General features: G+C 33.9%; 1 protein-coding gene across 1 annotated transcript; it reads right to left on the bottom strand.

The window, feature by feature from the left end:
- Positions 1 to 583: 583 nt before the first annotated feature.
- On the bottom strand, positions 584 to 21074 carry LOC141391817 (esterase B1-like). The gene is made up of 7 exons (XM_073964515.1): positions 20900 to 21074; positions 20507 to 20818; positions 2948 to 3260; positions 2730 to 2880; positions 1512 to 2072; positions 1279 to 1448; positions 584 to 1216 (listed from the first exon to the last, which is right to left on the bottom strand). Exons 2-7 carry the CDS (start codon positions 20551 to 20553, stop codon positions 746 to 748), a joined length of 1713 nt encoding a protein of 570 aa, XP_073820616.1. The 5' UTR covers positions 20554 to 20818; positions 20900 to 21074; the 3' UTR covers positions 584 to 745.
- Positions 21075 to 21666: the final 592 nt, after the last annotated feature.

Below are 21666 nucleotides of genomic sequence, written 5' to 3'. Positions count from 1 at the left end.
GGGTCCCTATTAATACAATACAAGTTTTTGTCAGGAACAAGTCCTTACTTCCAGAGAAAATGGCCCGAAAGCTGTAAGGAACAACTACGGTCATTATGTGTAGTATTTGGTGCGCGCGACCACTTTCGAACGGGATATGGCTTTGGTCCAAACATTGTTTATAGCAATATTTCTGCGAGCCTTATATAAAGTTCGTATATGGTGATTTTCGGTATACTCGTTCTGGCACCACGGTGGCACCCACATTGTCAATATACATATAAAATTATGCGTAATCGCGAGTACTTTAATCATATTATTGGCTTTTTGAAATACCCGAATGCGCGTCGCAATTAAATCAAAAATAAAAAAACAATAGTCTTTATGCGAAAGGGAATTAAAAATATCAATTTTTAAAGATATAGATAGATGTCAATGAATGAATAAAAGGCAGCCTAATTTTAATGTGAGTAGGCTGTTCTTTACTCTTTTATCAGCAATGACTTACATAAGCAAGAAAGCCATGTACATTTATGTATGGAGGCCTAAAATGTTCTTAATGTTCGTACCTTATTAGTAATTTGCAATTATGTTTCTCTCATAATTTTTTTAATTACACTAATAAGCATTTATTAACAAAAAATGTATATATTTTAATATATTAACAGATTATATAATTACAGTCACTAAGTATTTAACATGTTAACACGAATATAACAATATTAAAAAATATTAAAAATTATTACAACGCATTGTCATTGTCACTTTAAAATAATTCTTTCTTTTTCTCGAACATACTTTCCCACTGCTTAATTTTCTCCATTTCTGGTAAATCAATTACCTTCAATTCATCACCAATATTCAAACATTTATAGACTTCATCAGATTTTTTCAAGGGGTCCAAAGTAAGATTTTCCATACCAGGAATTTCATTGCTATATGGTTTACCATTCGTGGCGAATTCAGTCCATATGCCAACCATACGTTCGATTGTTTTGTATTCGCGGCTGTCTTTGGGCATACGTTTGGCCAAGATATTCCAGAAAAGATAGGTCAATTCATCGGCATGGCTGACACCCTTGACACCACGTCCGAAACGCATAATACGATAGGGGTTAATCAAATCTTCAGAATCAAAATCGAAACGATACATATAGATGGGAGAACCAGTGGTGTGATTGAAACGCAATTGCAGGAAACGGTGCATGGGGAAGAGGAAATAAACAAAAGAACAAAGCTGCAAGAAAACACATAATTATTTTTCGTTCCAATATGTACTAGATGAAGATAACTTCATACCTCCATAAAATTGTCCAAAGTGGGTGTTTCGCCATTCACATGAGTCTTTTTCAGTATGGCAGCCTTTTCCAGGGTCTCCGGGGCACAACGTTCACTATCAGCCAATTCACAAGGTACATAATTTGCACATGATTCCAATTCTTTTACCTGTTCGGGATATTGTTTGCCCGCTAGAATGTGCAAAAGAAAATCAAAATCAATATTTCCTTTAATATATTACTTTTTTCACTTACTTGACCTGAAGAGTAAACCCTCATAAGAAGTGTTGCCAATCATTGTTGGTATGGAATTTCCCCAAGCTGTCTTAACCATTTCTCTGGGTGGTTTGGGTACAACACAATCAGCCGTTTTATATGGCTCCACCGTGGGTCCAAAAGCAAACATTACCTTATTTTTCAATTCCTCGGGGTTCAAGACATGGTGTTCTTCTCTAGCCAAATCATAGGGATCGGCGGCCATAAGGAAGTCCAAAATGTCCTTTTCATTGTCTTCTCCTTTATAGCCGATACGTTTGGCAATGGTTAAAGCACGACTTTGACATTCAGTTGTGGCCCAGGGACACATTGCGTTACCGGACATCATAATACCGCGATGGAATAAACCACGGGTCTGTTCAGTTATCATCATGTAATGGGTGGAGGCACCACCTGCACTCTCGCCAAAGACCGTTATATTATCGGGATCGCCACCAAAATTGGAAATGTTACTTTTAACCCATCTCAAACCCATCACTTGATCCTTGAGGCCGGCATTGCCGGGAACATTGAGATTTTCCGATTTCAAACTGAGGAAACCTGTAATGAAATGTTTGTATTTAAGACATTTTTTTAAAATAATTTAATAACAATCTATGTTCATAATTATATTTAAAAATATATATATTTAATGCCTTTGTACATATTATATATCGACTCCTCAAAATAATAGTATGCTAAGTCGACTTAGCATGTTTTCAAGTTCTTTACATTTTTATATTTAACGTCATTTTACTTAAATTCTGTCAAATTTTGGTAATGATCGGACAATCCGAACAGAAGTTATAAACAAATATTGACTTAGCATAGTACTGAAGGTCAAAAAAATTTCCAAACTTTTAGAGCTTGCCCTGCAAAACTCGCTTTTCAGAATTAGCAAACTATTATTTGGAGGTGTCGAACGTCCTTTAACTTAAATTCTGTCTAATTTTGGTAATGATCGGTCAATCCGAACAGAAGTTATAAACAAATATTGACTTAGCATAGTACTGAAGTTCAAAAAAATTTCCAAACTTTGAGAGCTTCTCCTGCAAAACTCACTTTTTAGACTTAGCATACTATTATTTGGAGGTGTCGATATGAAACGTATACATTCGCATTAAACATATATTTGTAAATATCTCAAATATAAATAATTAGGTTATTATACAAAATAAAAAATGCGTTAAGATACCATCTTTTCCAGATCACACTCACCCAAAACTCCTAAACGATATTGCAACGTCACAAGGACAACCGGTTTCTTCATGAAATAATCTGGACCATACCAATTACGATTAGCTTCACCAATAATAAAACCACCGCCATGGATGAACACCATAACAGGATGCTTCTTTTCAGGTCTTAACTAAATAAAACAAGAAATCATTACCCCATAATACATTTCGAAAACCAACGTTTTTAAGAACACTCACGCTATTGGAAAAAACATTTAAATATAAACAATCCTCCGAACCGGTTGATTTTCCACTAATAAAATCAGTTTGCACAGATCTATTGGGAGCACCACAGCAATCACGAACACCTTGCCACGGTACAGGCCGTTGGGGTGCTTTAAATCTCAACTCACCGATTGGTGGTTTGGCATATGGAATACTCTCAAAACTGTAGTACGAGTCATCGTAGACAGTCATACGTTTAACACCCTTAATTTTACCATATTCAGTATCGACAATTTGAGTTTCATTTGTGGCCAAACGAAAATTTGTATACTTGTTGACAATGCATCTGAAAAATAGAAAAGCAAATAATTTTAAATGTGATATACAAAGTTCTTATTATGAAGTATACTTTTAGGCACATTTGAAATAAAAACATTGGTCTGTTCCTTTACTTTTAAAAATGGTAACAGTGGCAGAAAATGGTAATAGTGGTAAACTGCTATCATATAAATTGTATGCTATTAAAAGTAAGGGGACACTTTACAGGTTAAAAATAGTAAGAAATGGTAATCTCAGGCACGTAAAGGAACAGAGCAATATCTTGTACAGTGTTACAAAAGAGTGAGTAATCTTAAAAACATGTTTATAGAAATAATTCTGAAAAAGATATATGAAGTGAATTTATATAAATATAACGAGAAAAAAGGTGTTAAGTTCGGCCGGATCAAACTTTTAATACCCTTGATTTTATAAGGAATAATTAATTTTTCTTTTTGTAACGGAAGTACCAATGCCCACACTTTTAGGTGGAGAAGTCTTGTTGACCGATGGGAACACAAAATATCTAATTTTACAGGCTCAATTGAGAGCAATCCTAAGGCTGCCTTAAAAGTAATCCTGAATATCCAATTTCCAACATCCTAATCCAGTTTCAGTACGCAATTTAGGCTCCGAGAGTCAGGGTCGTGGCGATCTTTACACTTTGGAAATGGGAAAGTCTTAAAATTAATTGATAATCAATCTTACTGGACGGGTGACTAGATATGTGATACCCAAGCAGCCTCTCAAGTCCCGGACCATAAATTTTCGCGCTGTCGTTGACATAATATCCTTAAACTTTGTAGGGTTCTGGATTATAGCAATACGTGGTGAACTAGAAAAGTTTCTGGCTTAACAATGAAAACGCGAATATTTACCATCAATAATATTTTTTTTGTTTATTTAAGTAGTCTCCAGCATGATTTATAAATTTTGTCATGCGATCAAACCAATTGTTGAAGAACTATTTCCACTCGCAATGAGACAAAAACAAAACAAAAAACATGGTTTTGAACGCTTCAACAGATCGTTGTCGACGCCTTGTTTTCTTGATGTTCGGGAATCAAGTCAGTGGCTGTACGCGGATGACCAATCAACTTCACGTTTTTCCGGTCAAAAAGGCGCTGCTTTGATGTTTGAGAGTTCGCATTGTCATAGTGCACAATGATTCGTCTAATCATGTTCGTTTTTCGAATTTCACAGGAGACTTCAGGCAACTAAATTGTAGTGTACCATTCAGAATTAACCGTCCTACGTTCCCTAAGCCGTTTATTAGCCACATGGTCAGTTAAGCCAAAGAAACGGACGACCATTTGCTTCGATATGCTTCTGCCATGAACAATTTCGTTGAATACGGCTCGCCTTCGAAGACCCACACGGTCGATTGCTGTTTTGTTTTTCGGGCTCATACGCATAGATCCAAGATTCGCCGTGTGTGACGATCATATAAACGTTGCACAGTGTGTCCAAAATGGGGTTTTTGTGTCAAAAATCTATATTTTCTAAACGGATAAAGATAGAGCTATGAAATTTGGAGGAGATGTTTATCAGACAGAGATCTTTTATTCCATGTTGCTACAAGCTATTCGGTCAACGTCTTCTATAGAATTTTATTGAATAAAAAAACGTTTTTCGAAATTTTAATGTTTGTGTAATATAGATACATTTAAATAAGAATTGATAATTTCTTAGAGTTATTTGGAGATATAGATGCTTCTATTATAGCTTTTCCATGAAATAACAACTTATGAACAGTGGCGGGCATATTATACCAACTATAGTTGTCTAAATAAATCTTAGACGTTTTATGTGCGTATTTATCAAATTTGTCTGAATGTATTAATTTACCAGACAGCAGACATCCCAAAATAACTCGAAATCTCGTTGTTTTGACCGCTAGGAACCCTAAATGCAAAATTGTAGCAACTTCGTTCCGAAAATGTATTTAAAAACTCTAAAATACCTGAGATCGGCAGTACCGTTATATGGGGGCTACATCAAAACGTGGACCTATATATACACCATTTTTGTAAGGAGATAGTTTACTCGTAGAAAACGTTATATTTCAATTTTTAGCTAGATCGGTTGATTATTGTGGGTAAAATCCTAAAAATGCATAATATCGGGTGGTACCGTTATAGGGGGCCTATTTCCCGGCGTCGCACTTGGTCGCAATTAATCTATTGAGAAATTTATAGTTCGAGAGCTCCTCTATATTTGAGTACCATTACAACAGTGGAACCCCACGAAACTTTTTAGTTATATTCTATTAAAAAAAACTAATTAAAAATATACACTTAAAAAATTTTCAACACAAAACAGGGTATTCTACAGAACAGGAACGCAAATACATTTACTTCTAAGAACTGTTTAATACGTCAGGTTTCGTATCATCGGGTAGCAAAAAGAACCATTAAAAAATTCCAATAACTAGTGATAATATGGTCCACACAAAATCAACGAATTTCCTTGCGATTTTTAGTATTTGTTTTAACGAAAATAAGGTCATGTTATAGGTACCGTTACTTCAATTATAACGGTACAACCAACTATATTTTTGTTTTTCTCTCTTAGCTAGCACCTTCATGTAAATTTTTTGGGAATTTTCGACAATTTGTTTTTTGCATTTTTGGAACAAAATATTGAATTTGGACACACTGTGCGTCGTTTAAAGCACCGCGATCGTATTTATTAGCAATTTCTTTGTATCATTCGACAAGAGCCTTTATTGAGCGATTGCCAAATTGTTCTGAATCTCATTTTGTGCGACCAGGTGTTCATGCAATATTAAATGTCAGTTGGTGGAATGTCCAAGAATGCTTCTATCTCACGGTATATAACATGGTAATCTTGTATTATCCGTTCACGCACGGCTTAATTTTTTTCTGGCACAAGGCAGTTTTTGGCGACCATCACGACCTTCGTTTTGGGATTGTCGGCGACGATTGAATTCATTAAACCAGTTTTACACAATGCCAAATGATGGTCCTTTATCAAAGTAAAAGATTTAATTTGATCGATGCACTCTTACCGTGATTATCCACGTCGAAATTTTTAAAAGCAAATTGGCCTATGGTCTATCTTCCTAGAACGACCTCTCTTCTATCACTCGACAAGTTAGTGATGAAAATCACTGTGGGATTTATAACGGGTCACTTCAAGAATACACCGAATACTAGATAGTTACTCTCACCTTCCTATATAACACAGATCCCATTATGCTTTTTTAACTTTAACAACCACTTATCATGGCTTGGCAAAGGTACATAACTATTAAGTTCGACTTTTATCTATTTCCAGCAAAACAATCGATGAACAATACGGCAATACTATGGACATCTCTAATTCTTCATATTTATCCTATCTCATCTCCTCACTATCTCATCTCCTTTTTATACCCTCAGCCTTTAGGCTAACAGGGTATATAAACTTTGAGACTACCAAAATGTGACTCACCGAAATAATGGTATGTTTAAACGAAATTCGTTTCAAAAAATTTGGAGTCCATTTAGCCATGTCCGTCCGTCTGTCTGTCGGTATGTCCGTTTGTCTGTCTGGCTGGCTGATCCAAATTTTGCACTTCGTATTATTTTGCCCAAACTTAGTTTAAGTTCGAAGACGGGCCATATCGGTCCACTCCTTCCGGTTCCTCCCCTACAAAAGTTCAAAATTTGTTTGTAAAATGGTGTAACGATAACTCTCGATAGGAGCAATCGATTTGGACCAAGCTTTGCGCATCGTATTATCCCTTTCACATATAAATCGGGTTCGAATATGGGCTACGTCGGTCCACTACTTCGGGTACCTCCCACACAAAGTTCGGAATAAATTAAGTTTAGGAGCTCCTATCGGATCCTTTTAAATTTTTTTTCAGGATGTTGTCCCCTTTACGAGGGTAAAATTTTTTTTCGAGGACAAGTTCCTGAGATAATGGCCTAAAAGCTCCAAGAGACCCTGACGACTCCAACTAAAAAAATAAATCCGCAAGATAATACTCGCAGGGAGTTTCTGATTGGTCCATGCTTTGCACATCGTAATAGTTCATCCAAGCATGTATCAGGTTTTAGTATGGACTGTATCGGTCCCGTCCTTGGAGCACCTCCCACACAAAATTTGGGAAAAAATGCAGTTTGAGGTCTCGTCTTGGATCTATTTGAATTGTTTGCAGTAGATTGTTTTCACAGTCCCCATTTCAAGGGTATAATTTTATCCCGGAGTAAGCTTATACTTCCTGAGGAAATGGCCCACAGTCTCCAAAAAACCCTGCCGACGCGTGCTAAAGTGGCTACAGTGCAAACTTTTTCAAAAATTTCTTTCAAAACTTTGTTTAAAATAATTTAATATTTCTCTATGAATAAGATTACACTGTGTGTAATTTTTTGAGTCATGTTTTATTAACCATATTCTGTTTCCACAGTGTGATAGAACACCAAAAATGAGAAGACACGTGTCTCGCCATTTTTCCCTATCTCATCAACTTTCGCGGTTATAGGCCTCCAAAGGTTTGAGGCTTTGATGTAAAAAGAGTCATTTAGTCAGGAATATATCTTCCAAACCGTTAGGAAATTTGAATTCATCTCAGAGGCAAAGTTTTAGCTCTTGTCTTTAAGAACAAAAATTGTGAACACATATAATCCATTAAACTTCATCTGCAAGGTCAAAATCGCCATGGTCAAATTTCTTTTAAAATGTTTCTCAAGTTTTTTTATACAGCTATCAAACCGATCAAATTTGAAGCAAACAACCAGCTACAAAAATGTACCTCAGATCTCAATTAACATCTTTCCAGAATATACGAACTCTGTATAGACGGTTCTTATAGTTCAAAATAGCAAAGCAAATGTGATTTGTATCCTGTTTTCTCTGGTTCTGGTCCACAGATACTAAACCGTTCAATATTCAAGATAACAACCAACTACAATATTATAGCAATGGCATCAATAAGCAACTTTCTGAAACATCCGAAACACCTAAAAACTCTCGTAGCCGCATATGTAAACCAAATTAACTACTCCCACTGTAAGTAAGCGTAATTTGTATACGTTTTTTATTAGTGCTACAATAAAGATATTTCTAAAAATAAATCATCCTCTCTGATAGCACGTAAAAGTTTAAAATTAATATATAATATTATCTTCTATCTTCCTAAATTGCACAAAAAATCATAATTGTGGTTCAGTGACATCGTTACGATGACGAGATTGTCAATTTATTAATTAATTATTATTACACATAAATAAATAAAATGCTTTATGGTATAAGCAAAATAATCCTCTGGCTTTTTGGGTTATTGTTTTGCTATTCAACACCTGACGGTATTTAAAAATTTCAATATCTTCAAATGGAAGCTGTTCTGGCCAGTTTTGAAATACATAAATGTATGTTCTTCTCAATCTTGTCTACTGGCAATTGCAGGTGGAATTTTAAAAATCAAATCACATACTCGTACCTGTTTCTAATTTATATTCAATTGAAATTTCTCTTTACCTAATTAACACATTCCATATATTGGATATCAATTAGGTTTAGAGGTAACGTTTTGTATTTAATTTTATTATTTTTATACGTTACAATGCTATGTTGCGCATAGAATTAAAAACAAAATTAGATAGGATAATAAGAAAATATTTTTAATTGTAGCAATTTATAAGAACAGAAAATAAGCTTTGCTCATAATTTTAGAGAAGTTTATTGGGATGAAATATTCAGGAAATGCAGTAACATTACAGTGAGGGGCTTATCCGCATTTTAAAACGAATTTTCTTATCTTTGCTTTTATACATGTTTTTTTTTTTAATTAAAACGATGTTTATATACATTAAAAAACAAATGGTTACTGTTGTTTTATCAAAAATCTCGAAGAAGAAACAATAATGTTATTAATAAAATTATAATTTCATAGTAAGTAGCGTTATGTAGCACTTGTTGCATGCATTGTTTAATTCACATTTTAAATATACAAAAATAATAACAAAACAAATCATATCTGTATATTTATTAATTTATCAAATGGGTGTGGTTCAGTTTGCTAAGTGAATTCTCTCTATAAAATTGACACAGCACAGAATGGGGGTGATGTGTACCACCACCCTCCCGAGATAGAGAGCGACGATGATGATGCAGCAATATCTGTCCGCACGCCACTTATATTTGAAATAAGCAATGCCAACGATAATGACAATAATAATAAAAATCTTTGTATTTGCCAGTAACCAAATGCGTTCGTCAGTAACTGCAGTAAAGTGCATTATAAATAAAATTGTTTAAAAAGAGAGATATACTAGTCACATTGTTTGAAATGCATGAACGATTTTTGTTCAGATTCAGTAATGAACCAAAATTATTTCAACAATATTCTTATTGTTGTTTGACATACATATGTTCATACATATGTATATTTCCCCTTTGCATATTTTTACTTAATAAAAAAATACTAAATATGTCACGGTTATGCATTTTTTTGTTCTAACCAAAAAAGCTCATCAATAAAATACTTTGTGTCTATTAGTACCCTAATTAATGGAAGGGATCGGAAGGGATCTTTTTATGCAGAATTACCTGTAAAATGTATTTTAGGTTTTTAGTGCGGGAAAAACATTTACATTTTGGCGTGGTCCAACACTAAAGTGTCCCAAAAAAAAAAAAAAAAAAAAAAAACAAAATTATTTATTAAAGTTAATACCCTCAAAACTTTTGCCATCACGAGTTTTCGGTGCGGTTCCATGTTACCATGATAAAAAATCGCTAATAGGATTTATAGTATAATTATAATCGCAGAGCACATGTTATTGATAATCCGGACACTGGTTTATCCGGACAACGCGGTAATCCGGACCGAACACCGAACAATTTTTCCCTCGATAATCCGGACACTCATATATTTTTCCCCTTAAAATTTCGACTTTGCTCAATTTGACCATTCTAATTACGAATTCCGCGCGACAAGGTCATAGACAAACCCCTTTTTTGGAAAAGAACAGTTAAAAAATTGTATTTAAATATGAGGAAAATTGTATTGAAATATGAGTGATATGACAATAATCTTCACCCTACATAGTCTCTGCCACAGACGAAACGATGTTGTTGTAAGAGAGCAACTAGTAAGCAGCAAAGCAAGGAAAATATTAAATTGAGCTATTAGTGATCGAAAACTCCAAGATATCTTAAAATGTGATTTTTTCAATTGAAATGCTTTATGAAATGCTTGACAAAGTCCTTATATACTATTTAAAGAAGACAAACATTTCATACCAGAAAATACCTATTCTAAAAATCTAAAAATCATCACTTTAAATTACAAGTCCTTAGAGGAATATATGTACATACTCAAAAAGTTGCATAATTCAAAAATGCGTTTTGGAATTAGGAATTTCTATTTTCTAGAAATTATTACCATGTTGATATCTCTCGTAACCAACACATTAGGTATTGATTTAAAGCTCAGATGGTATAATTTCACTATCAGATTCTCCCCTTCAATCCACCATGGACAGAAAATGCCACAAATTGGAAATTGGGATACCTTAGCGTCTTTTCCTATACCGTTAATATTTTACCACTTTTCGTAACGCAAGTGGGAACAATTTAAAGCTCAGAATGTATTTTTATATTGGTTGAAATGCACTCAACCAAAACTGTGATATTCGTCATTACAATTAATATATAGAAAATTGAAAATTGGGATGGATTAGCGACTATTGCGATATCTCCGTTGTTTGACCACCTACGCCAACCTACTTTGCATCGTTGTAAAGGTGAGATTTTCTACTTTCATGATCAGGCTCTGTTTTTGGAAGACCCTCAACAAGAGCTGTGATATACGTCATTAGAATTCAAATCCCGACTTTTGTTGAAATGCACTCAACCAAAACTGTGATATTCGTTATTACAATTAATATCCAGAAAATTCAAAATTGGGTTAAATTAGCGACTATTGCGATGTCTCCGTTGTTTGACTACCTACGCCAAACTACTTTGCATCATTGTAAAGCTGATCATCTTCCATTGAGAGGGTCTGTTTTTTGGAATACCCCTACTAGAAGCGGAGATATCTGCATAAAATAAAATCTTGACTTTTTCTCCAAATAAGTTTTTTACCCATTACGACCGTCGAGACATTCATTTTGGCATATATATGTATGTGTCTACGACTATTATTTCGAACAAACATTTTGGCCAAAACCAAGTTATAATACCCTCCCCATATAGTGGAGTAGGGTTTTAAAATTGCAAAAAATGCAAAATGTTGCATGTCGTAAATTTTCTTCCCAGAGTACTTTAGTTCCATGAAGGACTACACGCAGAGAAAAAAATATGATTGATCCAACAATATTCGAAGAGCAAAATATGTATTGTAAAGATATTGTTAAATTCCAAATGTAGTATAGTGATTCCAACAATTGGGTTTTGTTAAATCCAAAAATTGTTTTTGTCAACTGGACAATAGTTCTCTCTTTTCTTCGGCAATTTTTTCTCTTCTCTCGCTATTCGATGCCGTGTTGAAAAAAAACAATTATGGTGAGTTTTGTTTGTATGACATGATGCCTTTATCTTTGTTTTTGTGTGTATGTATACCAACAAGGAGACTCTTGTTTTTGTTTCTGTTTTGTTTCATTCTTCTATCTTCATTGTGCTTTGAGGTTTGGTGTTATACCGGAGTTTGTTATGGTGTTTAATTATTCCTTATGTTGTGGTGGGTGCTTGTGGCTTTTTGTTTGTCTTTGTTGTCAGCCAATGCAGCAAACCATGTATTGTGTTCATCAATGATTGCAATATTATACGCGACATTTATATCCAAGTTATGCGAAAAGTGTATATGAGAAGTATATACACTCAAGTCAAAAATTTCTGGGCTGGTTTTCTGGGTTTACAATACTTTTTGTAAACAAAATTAGATTATGATAGTTCCTACAATCGGTATTGTTAACGATTTTTACAATATTGCGGAAATTCGAAAGTTGTTTTTGTTTTCTATGTTTGGAACAAAAGATGGTATTTTTCGATTTGGATTACAATGTTTGAACAAAACAAATACATTTTTGGAACCAAAACAGATATTTTTGTTCCAACAAAAGCGAAAAATATTTTTTCTCTGCGTGTATAACGGACAAGTATTTGCGCTACCTCCCTCACAAAAGTTTAAAATTTTCGCTTAAACACAGCTAGATGACTGCTTGAGCATCATTTTACCGAATGTACTTCTCGCGGTTCTGTTTAAATCAGTATAATGATGTACAATAGTTAAAGAGAACTCAACGGTGACCAGCTAAAATGGCTGATGGGCACGATAACTATCGAAATAAGTGACTTGACATTGATCCAATCGTATTATGTATCTCAAATTTAGATGCATTACAAAGATGGACTGTGTATATAGGACAATAACTTCCTGTAGTGCGATACTCTGACTCATTTTTTGAGTTACCGACAAAAATCGGTAAAATTAAAATGTTTATAAATTCGGTAAATAACGATATTTTTCAGACAGTTAGCGACGAACAAAAAGTTGTCGTAAAGTTCTACCGATAGTAACAGTGTTGTCAACTTTTAATAACCTTGTCATTCATAATTTAGCGTTTTAATGTTATCGATTTTTGTCGGCAACTCAAAAAATTAAATAGAGAATCGGACTACTTGTTTCGAAATTTGTTCCTTTTGAAAAGTTCATCGAAGGAATTATGATTTTTGTTCAGACTGTGTTGATTGGGTCTGTCAGTGGAAAAATTGGTCCCACAGTTTAAGACACCTACCCAAGTAGGCCTATTCTGTAACTTTTTAACAATTCGACAATCGACAACTTGTCGACATTAAAAATTGTTTGCAGTAACAATTGTGCTATTCTGTAAAAATGTAGACAAATTGTCGATAAACTTTCAAAAGCTTTCAATTTTGAATGAGTTCCTAGAGATGGGAAATGGCTAAATACCCAAATGGTAAATACCCGGATATTTACCCAAATTGTGGGTATAAACTACAGAAACTAAAATCATGAAATTAGATGCGAAAACGCAGTGTTTTACCAAATTGTAAATGACTATGAATAAAATTACCGTTTTTGGAAACGGGGCAATTTAAAATATGATCAATTTTGGTCCATATTTTGGTAAATCACTCATATATTGTGACATCATATTTTCGGTATTTGACAACTTTTAGAGCAGTTTGTTGTATATCTTCTTGCAGAAAATCATAAATGCTGGATCGAAATCCAAACTTTTTGATATATCAGATGGATTAACCCACGATTTCAGCGGATAATCTTGAGATTTGCGTCCTCCTCGAAAAAGCTATAATTTTTGCATTCTTCGATAACTGTTTCGCACAAGCAACTCCAACGACCGATTTGACGTATAAAAAGTTTATTCCGCGTGGTTTTACCGCTTTTCTGGTATTTTGATTTTCTGTCTGACAGAAAAAACAAAATTTTGATTTCAAAATAAAATTTTATTTACCCAAATAAACACCCAAAAAAGATATTTATTTGGCATTTACCTATATTTACCCAAGTTTTGGGTAAATACCGGGTAGAATCCCATCTATATGAATTCCTAAACAAAACATACACACAAACCAAAAGCAAATCCAATATTGACCATTTTTGTCGATTTTAACAAAAGTTGTTAAAATTTGTTTACAGAATACCCGTGGTAGAACAATATAATGTAACAGCCATGGCACAATTACCCAGGTAGTGGCATCGTAAAATTTTGAATATGTTATATCAAAATTTTCGTTATGTTGTTGGGGAAATTACAACAACAATAATTTGTTATAAAGGGATTTGACTTTTCATATTCGAACAGCTGGCGTGATACCACTACCTCGGTAATTTTACCATGGTAACAGCAATACCCAGCTGACTGAACTGGGCTGTAATGTTAGTGTCAAATTCCATACGACATTTAATATTTATATTTATTTCTATTTTCGATGTACATTAGGAATATATATTTTTTGAGGAAAAATATATCATAAAAATATATCATTACGAAAAAAACTATTTCCCATAAAGACCTCTTCATATCAATGACACGTGAACTCCTCCAAGTCCGAACGACGTGAAACACTAAAACACCTCTTTTAGAGGCGGTGAAACATTTGTGTGTGATATTTTGTTCAATTTTAAAAAATAAAGCCCTAATAAACGTGTGCTTGTTTGACTTCAAAAACAAAATATTGAAACAGCTTCTCATTTTTCAATGAATTTCCAGCGATCCCAAAGATTTCTTGAAGAATTCTACTACCTGTGAGAAATTGTGCATTTAGTAGAATGATATGGAAACATTCAAATTGAAAATGTAACGAATTTTCATTCATGTTTTCCGACATATTCAGTCAGATGTGAAAAATTATTAGTTTTTTTTTTAAATTCCAATAATTTATAGACATATTATTGTTTTGCTTACAAATGCCGGTGACACTAACGTTACAAACAAAAACAAAATTCAATGTTCTTGTTGTTGAGTTGTATTTGTTGTAGTATTTACTTTGCCTTATTTGTTTTACCATGCAGAATACCAGGGTTCTTAATTATGTTGTTAAAATGAGTTTCTCCAAAAAATTACAGTATCGACTGTCATTAAAAAGTTACAGAATAGGTCCGCAGACCTAAAAAATTACGCTGCAAACTTCCACAGCTTTTATTACAAACTAAAATATTGAAATTATTAATCTTTTCATACAATATTTAGTTCCATCACTCCTGTACAGTCGCTTGTTGAGAGGATTTAGCTGCCGACAAAGCCATGATACTATTTTAATTGTTTTTTGATTCATATATTTATTGTAATTTAAAAAAACCCTGGTAATAATAACTACCAAATTTTAGTTAAAAGTGGGCATTCATAAATTTGTTCCTATCATTTTTGATAATAATATTTTTTCGCAGTACAACTTTGAAATTTTGCAAATTATATTTCTAGATTTATACGCTGAACAGTTCAATATATATGCATTTTGAGTGCAAAGTTCTAAAAATAGTTTTAATACATCTTTTGTTAAAATTTAATGGATTTTTAATTCGATCCATACAGTGATTTCATGGTGCTAAATTAAGCAAGACTTTTTGGCATTTTCATGCTTTTTGTTTTGTATTTTTGGTGCTGATTGCGTTTTTTTTTGCATTTACTTTATTGATATACTTATGTACGAATATGTCAACTATTTGAAACAAATAACATAATAAAAAATTTTAATTTAAAAGATGATATAAAGATTATCAGGATGACCTCAGATTGCGTAATTGACTATGTGAATTATTCTTGTACGTTTTTTGTATGTACGTATTAATATACATACATGAGTATAATAAAAACATCTGTGAAATTTAAGAAATAATTTAATGAAGAAATGGTGCAAATGTAAATATATGTACAAATGTATATTCTCCTTAATTGGTTTGAAAATATATTGAGTTCGCAATAATATTTGCACCGAAACGGTTTGACCCGTATTATATTATCTGCGTGTAGATAGTAAAGTTTCGGAACTTATTTGGTAGTCACGCCCATGTCTCATTAAAGCAAAGGGCCTGTTTTTGGTGAAGATAAGAAAACGAGGTAATTGTTAGTTTTGCTGTGTTATTTCATTTCTCTTTCAAAAGAAACAACCAAATCAGAAACCAAGAACGTTTAGTTCTCATTATCGATTCGACATAAAAAATGATTAATATTCATATTACTCCAAAGGCCATGAAGACCCAGATATTTTTAATTGGCGAAAGAATTTAATTCCGTAAATTACATTAATTTTTTACATACATTTTAATGAAACATGTTTACACATGCTATTCTTTCGTGTAATAGTGTATCTCGAGGCATTGAATAGTTTTAGTATTTAGATGGTAGGTAGCGAAAGATTACTCTAAAATTTTGGTGCAGTTTGCACAAACTGAAATGTTGTAAACATATGTAGACATTCTGAGAATAATTAAACATAAACAAATGCAATTTTTGAAAAATAACAACATTAAAGGCGGTGAAAATGTTACAGAACTAATAGGTATTTTCTATTAAAAGTTTTTATTTTTCTAAAATTAATTCGAAAGATATACATTAGATCGACCCAAAAAAAAAACAAATTTTTTTGTGATTGCACCTCCTTCTACCCTATAATTTTTTTTTCCATTTGACCCAAAAACCTTATATATGAAATTTTATGACGTTCGGTTACGATTAACCGTGATATCCGGACCATCTTTGTTTTCTAAGTAGTTTGTATGGGGCCAAAGGTGAATTTTCAGGAAACATTTATAAACAAAATTTATAAAAATAAAAAACGAATTCTACAAAAAATTGTAAAAATGTCGAATTCTGTTAAACTATTGCTCCGTTCCAGAACCTGCAAGAAGCTACTAACGATAACAGTTTTTCCTTTATGTTATCGGAAAAAATAGTAAAAATTAGTAGATTCTTGCAGTACTGGAACAGACGATATGAGTAAAGAAATATTCATAATTTCTTTAATATTGGTACATATGAAAAAAAAAACTTTTTTTTTATTTTTTTTTGTTGTTTTATCAGCTATATAATAAAGATACCAAAAAAATTGCACAGTGGTCTTGGATGCAGTTTTCACGATATAAAAGTTAAAATAATTTTTCCCAAAGATTTTATTCTTAGATTTTCTTGATATTTGTATACCCTCCACAATAGTATGGAGGGTATATTAAGATTGTTTTTCCTTTTGTAACGCATTGAAATAATCATCCGACCCTATGAAGTATGTATTCTTGATCAGGGTGAAATTCTGAGTCGATCTATGCATGTCCCTCCATAAAAATGGAGAAGGACGCTGAAATTTTGGGGAAGATGCGTCTTTTGTTCGCAGGCAGGTCAAGTTCGATGATGGGCTATATCGGCCCGATTTCATGTATTTTGACGTTTTTAGTCACATTTTCAAACCGAATTAACTATAATGAGCAAAAAACTTATATTCCAAAAATTATGGGCATAGGTCCATGTTCTGATATAGTCCCTATATAACGGTACCTCCCGATTTTAGGTATTTTGAGGATTTTAGCTACAATTTTTAACCGAACTAGCTGTAATGTGACACTTAAGGTCCTCAGTTGTCCCGAAACTTCTCCACAAAAAATCTACAATGATGATTTTTAGCTAAAAATTTTAACCGAACTAGCTGTAATTTGACATATGAGGTTCCCAGCGGTCACCAAACTTCTCCACCAAAAATCGTCAACATAGGTCCATGTTTTGGTATAGGCCCCATATAACGGTACCTGCCGATTTTAGGTATTTTGAAGATTTTAGCTAGAATTTTTCACCGAATTAGCTGTAATTAGACACTTGAGGTTCTCAGTGGTCAAAAAACTTCTCCACCAGAAATCGACAACATGGGTTCATGTTTTGGTATAGCCCTCGATTGGCTATATCGGACCACGTTTTGGTATAGCTCCCATATAAAAGTACGCCCAATTTCATGTATTTTGACGTTTTTAGTCACATTTTCAAACCGAATTAACTATAATGAGCAAAAAACTTATATTCCAAAAAGTATGGGCATAGGTGTATGTTCTGATATAGTCCCTCCCGATTTTCGGTATTTTGAGGATTTTAGCTACAATTTTTCACCGAACTAGCTGTAATCTGACATTTGAGGGTCTCAGCGGTCACGAAAGTTCTCCATCAAAAGTCGTCAACATAGGTCCACGTTTTGATATAGGCCCCATATAACGGTACATCGCGATTTTCGGTATTTCGAGGATTTCAACTAAAGTTTTTACCGCACTAGCTGTAATTTGACATTTGACGTTCTCAGTTGTCACAAAACTAAAAATCGCCGAAAAAGGTCCATGTTCTCCTCCTCCCGATTTTTGGTATTTTGAGATTTTTTGCTGCATTCTGTAACGAAACTACCCGTAATTTGACATTTGAGGTTTCCTGAAGTTACACAACTTGTCCACCAAAATTTTTTAGTATAGGTCCACGCTTTGATATAGACCCCATATTAAGGTACCAGGTGAATACATTTTATAGATTAGATTAGATAATTTAGGCATTTGGGATATTCGCACCTAAAATTGTGGACAGAAAAGGAAACTCATTTTTCCATTTTAGTCAGGAATATTTTATGGTGGGGGGTATGAAAAGTTTAGCCCGGCCGAACTTAACGACTTTTACTTGTTTTATTTTAAACTACGATTAATTACAAAAATTGTAAGTCATATTTGGTGGTGGGATTCGAATAATATTTTTTTTTAATTTTTCTTTTAAATATGTCAAGAAATTTATTCCCATAAACCTCAAAATGTGCAAAATGTGCTATCTTACCAAAAAATAAAAAAAAAATTTTTATCGGCATTTGTTTTAGGAATTTATCTTAAACATCTTAAAAACTTCTCCATTTTGCAATTTTAAGAATGGTTTAGCGTCTAGTGTACCAGCATTAGTGAGTATTACTGAATAATTTTTTCATTAGATAGCTGATGAAACAACAACAAGTAAAAAAGTGTCAGTCGGCTTTGCCTCAGCCAATGTGAAGCGAAACGTTCACCTCCTGACAGATCGAATGTATTTAAGGTCTCTTCAGAATGTTGTGGCTCTGTTTGGACATTTGAACTTGCCGACAAAAATGTGGATTAGGAATTAACTGCACTAAGACACAAATGTTGAACTTTTGTAGGGCAGGTACCCTTAGTGAGGACCGATATGGGCCATTTAAGAAGTTAAACTAAATTTTAATAAAATATAAGGAGATCCAAAGTTTGGACCAAATTGGTTGTCCCATTCAAGTGATATCGTACTAGCATTTTAGTGAAATTTTTTAAATATTAAGATGTACCGAAAGTTGTGGACCGGTATTGCCCAAGTTTGGATATAATATGACGAAGACCAAATGTTGGACCAAATCGGTTGAACAGTTCGAGAGTTATCGTGCTCTCCGACCGCATATGGTGACATAGGGGTTTTGTACACCTTTGGGGCTGTTTTCCAAAGAAATATGGACTTGCCCCTGAAAAAAATTTTACCGTCGTCATGGAGGTAGCGAATGCAAATCGCTTCAAAAAAAATCAAAGTGATTCGAGAGCAGGCCTTAAAGTGAACTTATCCGAAATTTTGTGTGGGAGGTACCCGAAGGAGTGGACCGATTGAGTCCATATTGGAACCTCATCTAAGTCTGGTAGAAATTTCACGATGTGCAAAGTATGGACCAAATCGGTTACTCCCTTCAAGAGTTATCATGCCCACAAAATTTCCGAACATTTTGGCACATTTGTGGGGGAGGTACCGGAAGGAGTGGACCGATATAGCCCATCTTCGAACTTAAATTAAGTTTGAACAAAATATTACGAAAGCCAAAATTTGAACCGAATCGCTTCATCCGTTCGAGAGTTATCGTGCGCACCAGCCAGCCAGACAGACGGACGGACATTGCTCAGTCGACTCCAAATTGTCTGAAACACATTTCGTCCAAACATACTTCGATGAACCATTATTTCGATGAGGTACATTTTGCCCGTATGAAAGTGTATATACCCTTTCTAGCCTAAAGGCTGATGGTATAAAAACTGATATTTTTCTACTTGGACACATATTAAAGAAGTTGTGAGTATTTCTTCGGCCGATATATACTGAAATATTTTGCTGATGAGCAGTATCAGCACACCAAAAAAATAATGGAAGTCACAAACCACCTTTTGAAAAAGTGTCCGATTTCACTCGGAAATCCCCATATATTTCTATGATTACGTATTTTAAGCAGCATTTACATCACCTTTTTTATACGCGTCATGTAAGTTGTCAATTCCATTGAATATCTGTCAAGTTGGTATAAATTTTACGTTTTTATTTGGTTCTAGATCATTTGGATAAAACAAATAATTATTTTTGTTTTATATCAATATTTATTTACCGATATTTCGATCGACTCCGACGATGATCATCAGGGATTTATAGGTCTTTAAGTAAAACAAACAAATAATGTATTTACCCAAAATGCCCAGTGTAAATTAGTTTTTAGGTTATCACAAGGTCGGATTAACGAAAATTCGCATTTTCTTTTTTCGTTTGATATATTACTAAATTGCGTTTCTGTTATTTATTTTGTTTTTGCATTTCTCGTTTGCGTTTGTTTCCAAAAACAAACACTCAATGAAACTCAATTGTAAAGTAGTTGCATCCAGCTGTCTGTTGCATGACTCACATTCCACAATCAACTGCTGGATCATGTCATTGCAGCACTTTGAAGTCTTGAGACAAATTAGATGTCCGTTTTGTTAACTTGAGGACCATTCAAACATAGCAGGAATCTACTTACTTGATTCTCCAACTGAGTCTTTCCAATTGACTAACTTTGAAATTCATTTTGAATGCCTTAAGATTTTTTCCAAGTCGCAGGCACCAAAGACTAGCAATTTATGGGGGGAACAACGACTTTGACGATAAGAGTTGTTCCTCTTAAGAATAAATCGATTGAATAGAGGAGAACTTCCGGAGCAAATGATTATGAGGATACTATTTTTACTGTTGTCGTTTTTATCACAGATCACCAGGAATGCCTTGGCTTCGCGAGAATCGCTTTAGGAAGCCACAGAAGTAACAACTGCAACGCACGAATTGAAGATCGAAACTGAAAATATAAATTTCGAATAGTAACAAAGCAACGTCAGTCTGATTTTTTTTGCATGTTTTCAATGAAAAGAGGACCCACAGAAAAACAACAACGGAAAGCAGCAGAGGTAGAACGCAGACGCAGCGTCTACGACGCTCAAAACATCAACAAAACTATTTCCAAACATCCACTGGAGCCACCGGCCGGCTGGTGGTGGTCGTTCATTTAGTACGAGCGTACGAGCTATTACGGCTTCTTGTCGTGGTGCTTGTATTGTGCCTCTATGTGGGCTCATGAATCGTTGTGTACAACAACGACGACGATCAGCAGCACACAGCAACAAAAAACAATAGAAGAGTGACAGAACCACATCAAAACAAAGATGAAAACAATTAATCCGCATCCATACGATACAATGTACCCTACCCAAGCGCCATTATCAACCGAGTTTTGAGTTCAAGAATGTTGCACTAGTTAGAAGTGTGAAGTAATGTGTGTTTGTGGAGTGAAATGGGGGAGAGGGGAAACTACGCATTTGGTTTATTCATTTCAAAATACTACAACTCAATTATGAAAGTCAAGTGGAAGTCGGAATTGTACTTGCAGTTGTACGCATGACGTAGTGCATCTTAGAAATAGGGTTATAAAATAAGACCTTTTAAAGTGAATAACACCTAAAAAGTCATTACGAGGCCTCGGATTTTATACGCAAGACAGTTCAATTGTTTTTTATTATGTTTTATTTGAAGTTTGATTTATGTTCCAAAACAAATATAACACCAATATTACCTTCTGTTTGATCGTAATATTTCAATTAAATTAACGTAAAAAGTAGCGCCCATCAAATACTTGAAGGCCCAGACCAT

The sequence above is a fragment of the Musca autumnalis genome, unplaced genomic scaffold (genome assembly GCF_047663935.1).
Source record: "Musca autumnalis isolate F117 unplaced genomic scaffold, ASM4766393v1 scaffold_1, whole genome shotgun sequence".
In the NCBI taxonomy this organism is placed as follows: domain Eukaryota; kingdom Metazoa; phylum Arthropoda; class Insecta; order Diptera; family Muscidae; genus Musca; species Musca autumnalis.
This window is presented reverse-complemented; position numbering and strand designations above follow the sequence as displayed.

Excerpts from the sequence above, each read along its gene's own strand:
- LOC141391817 (XM_073964515.1), bottom strand. The coding sequence starts at position 20,553 with ATGAATTTCAAAGTTAGTCAATTGGAAAGACTCAGTTGGAGAATCAA. Across the intron at positions 2,881-2,947 it reads TAAATGTTTTTTCCAATAGC|TTAAGACCTGAAAAGAAGCA; the intron begins GTGAGTGTTCTT and ends TGTTTTATTTAG. Across the intron at positions 1,217-1,278 it reads CTTTGGACAATTTTATGGAG|CTTTGTTCTTTTGTTTATTT; the intron begins GTATGAAGTTAT and ends GTTTTCTTGCAG.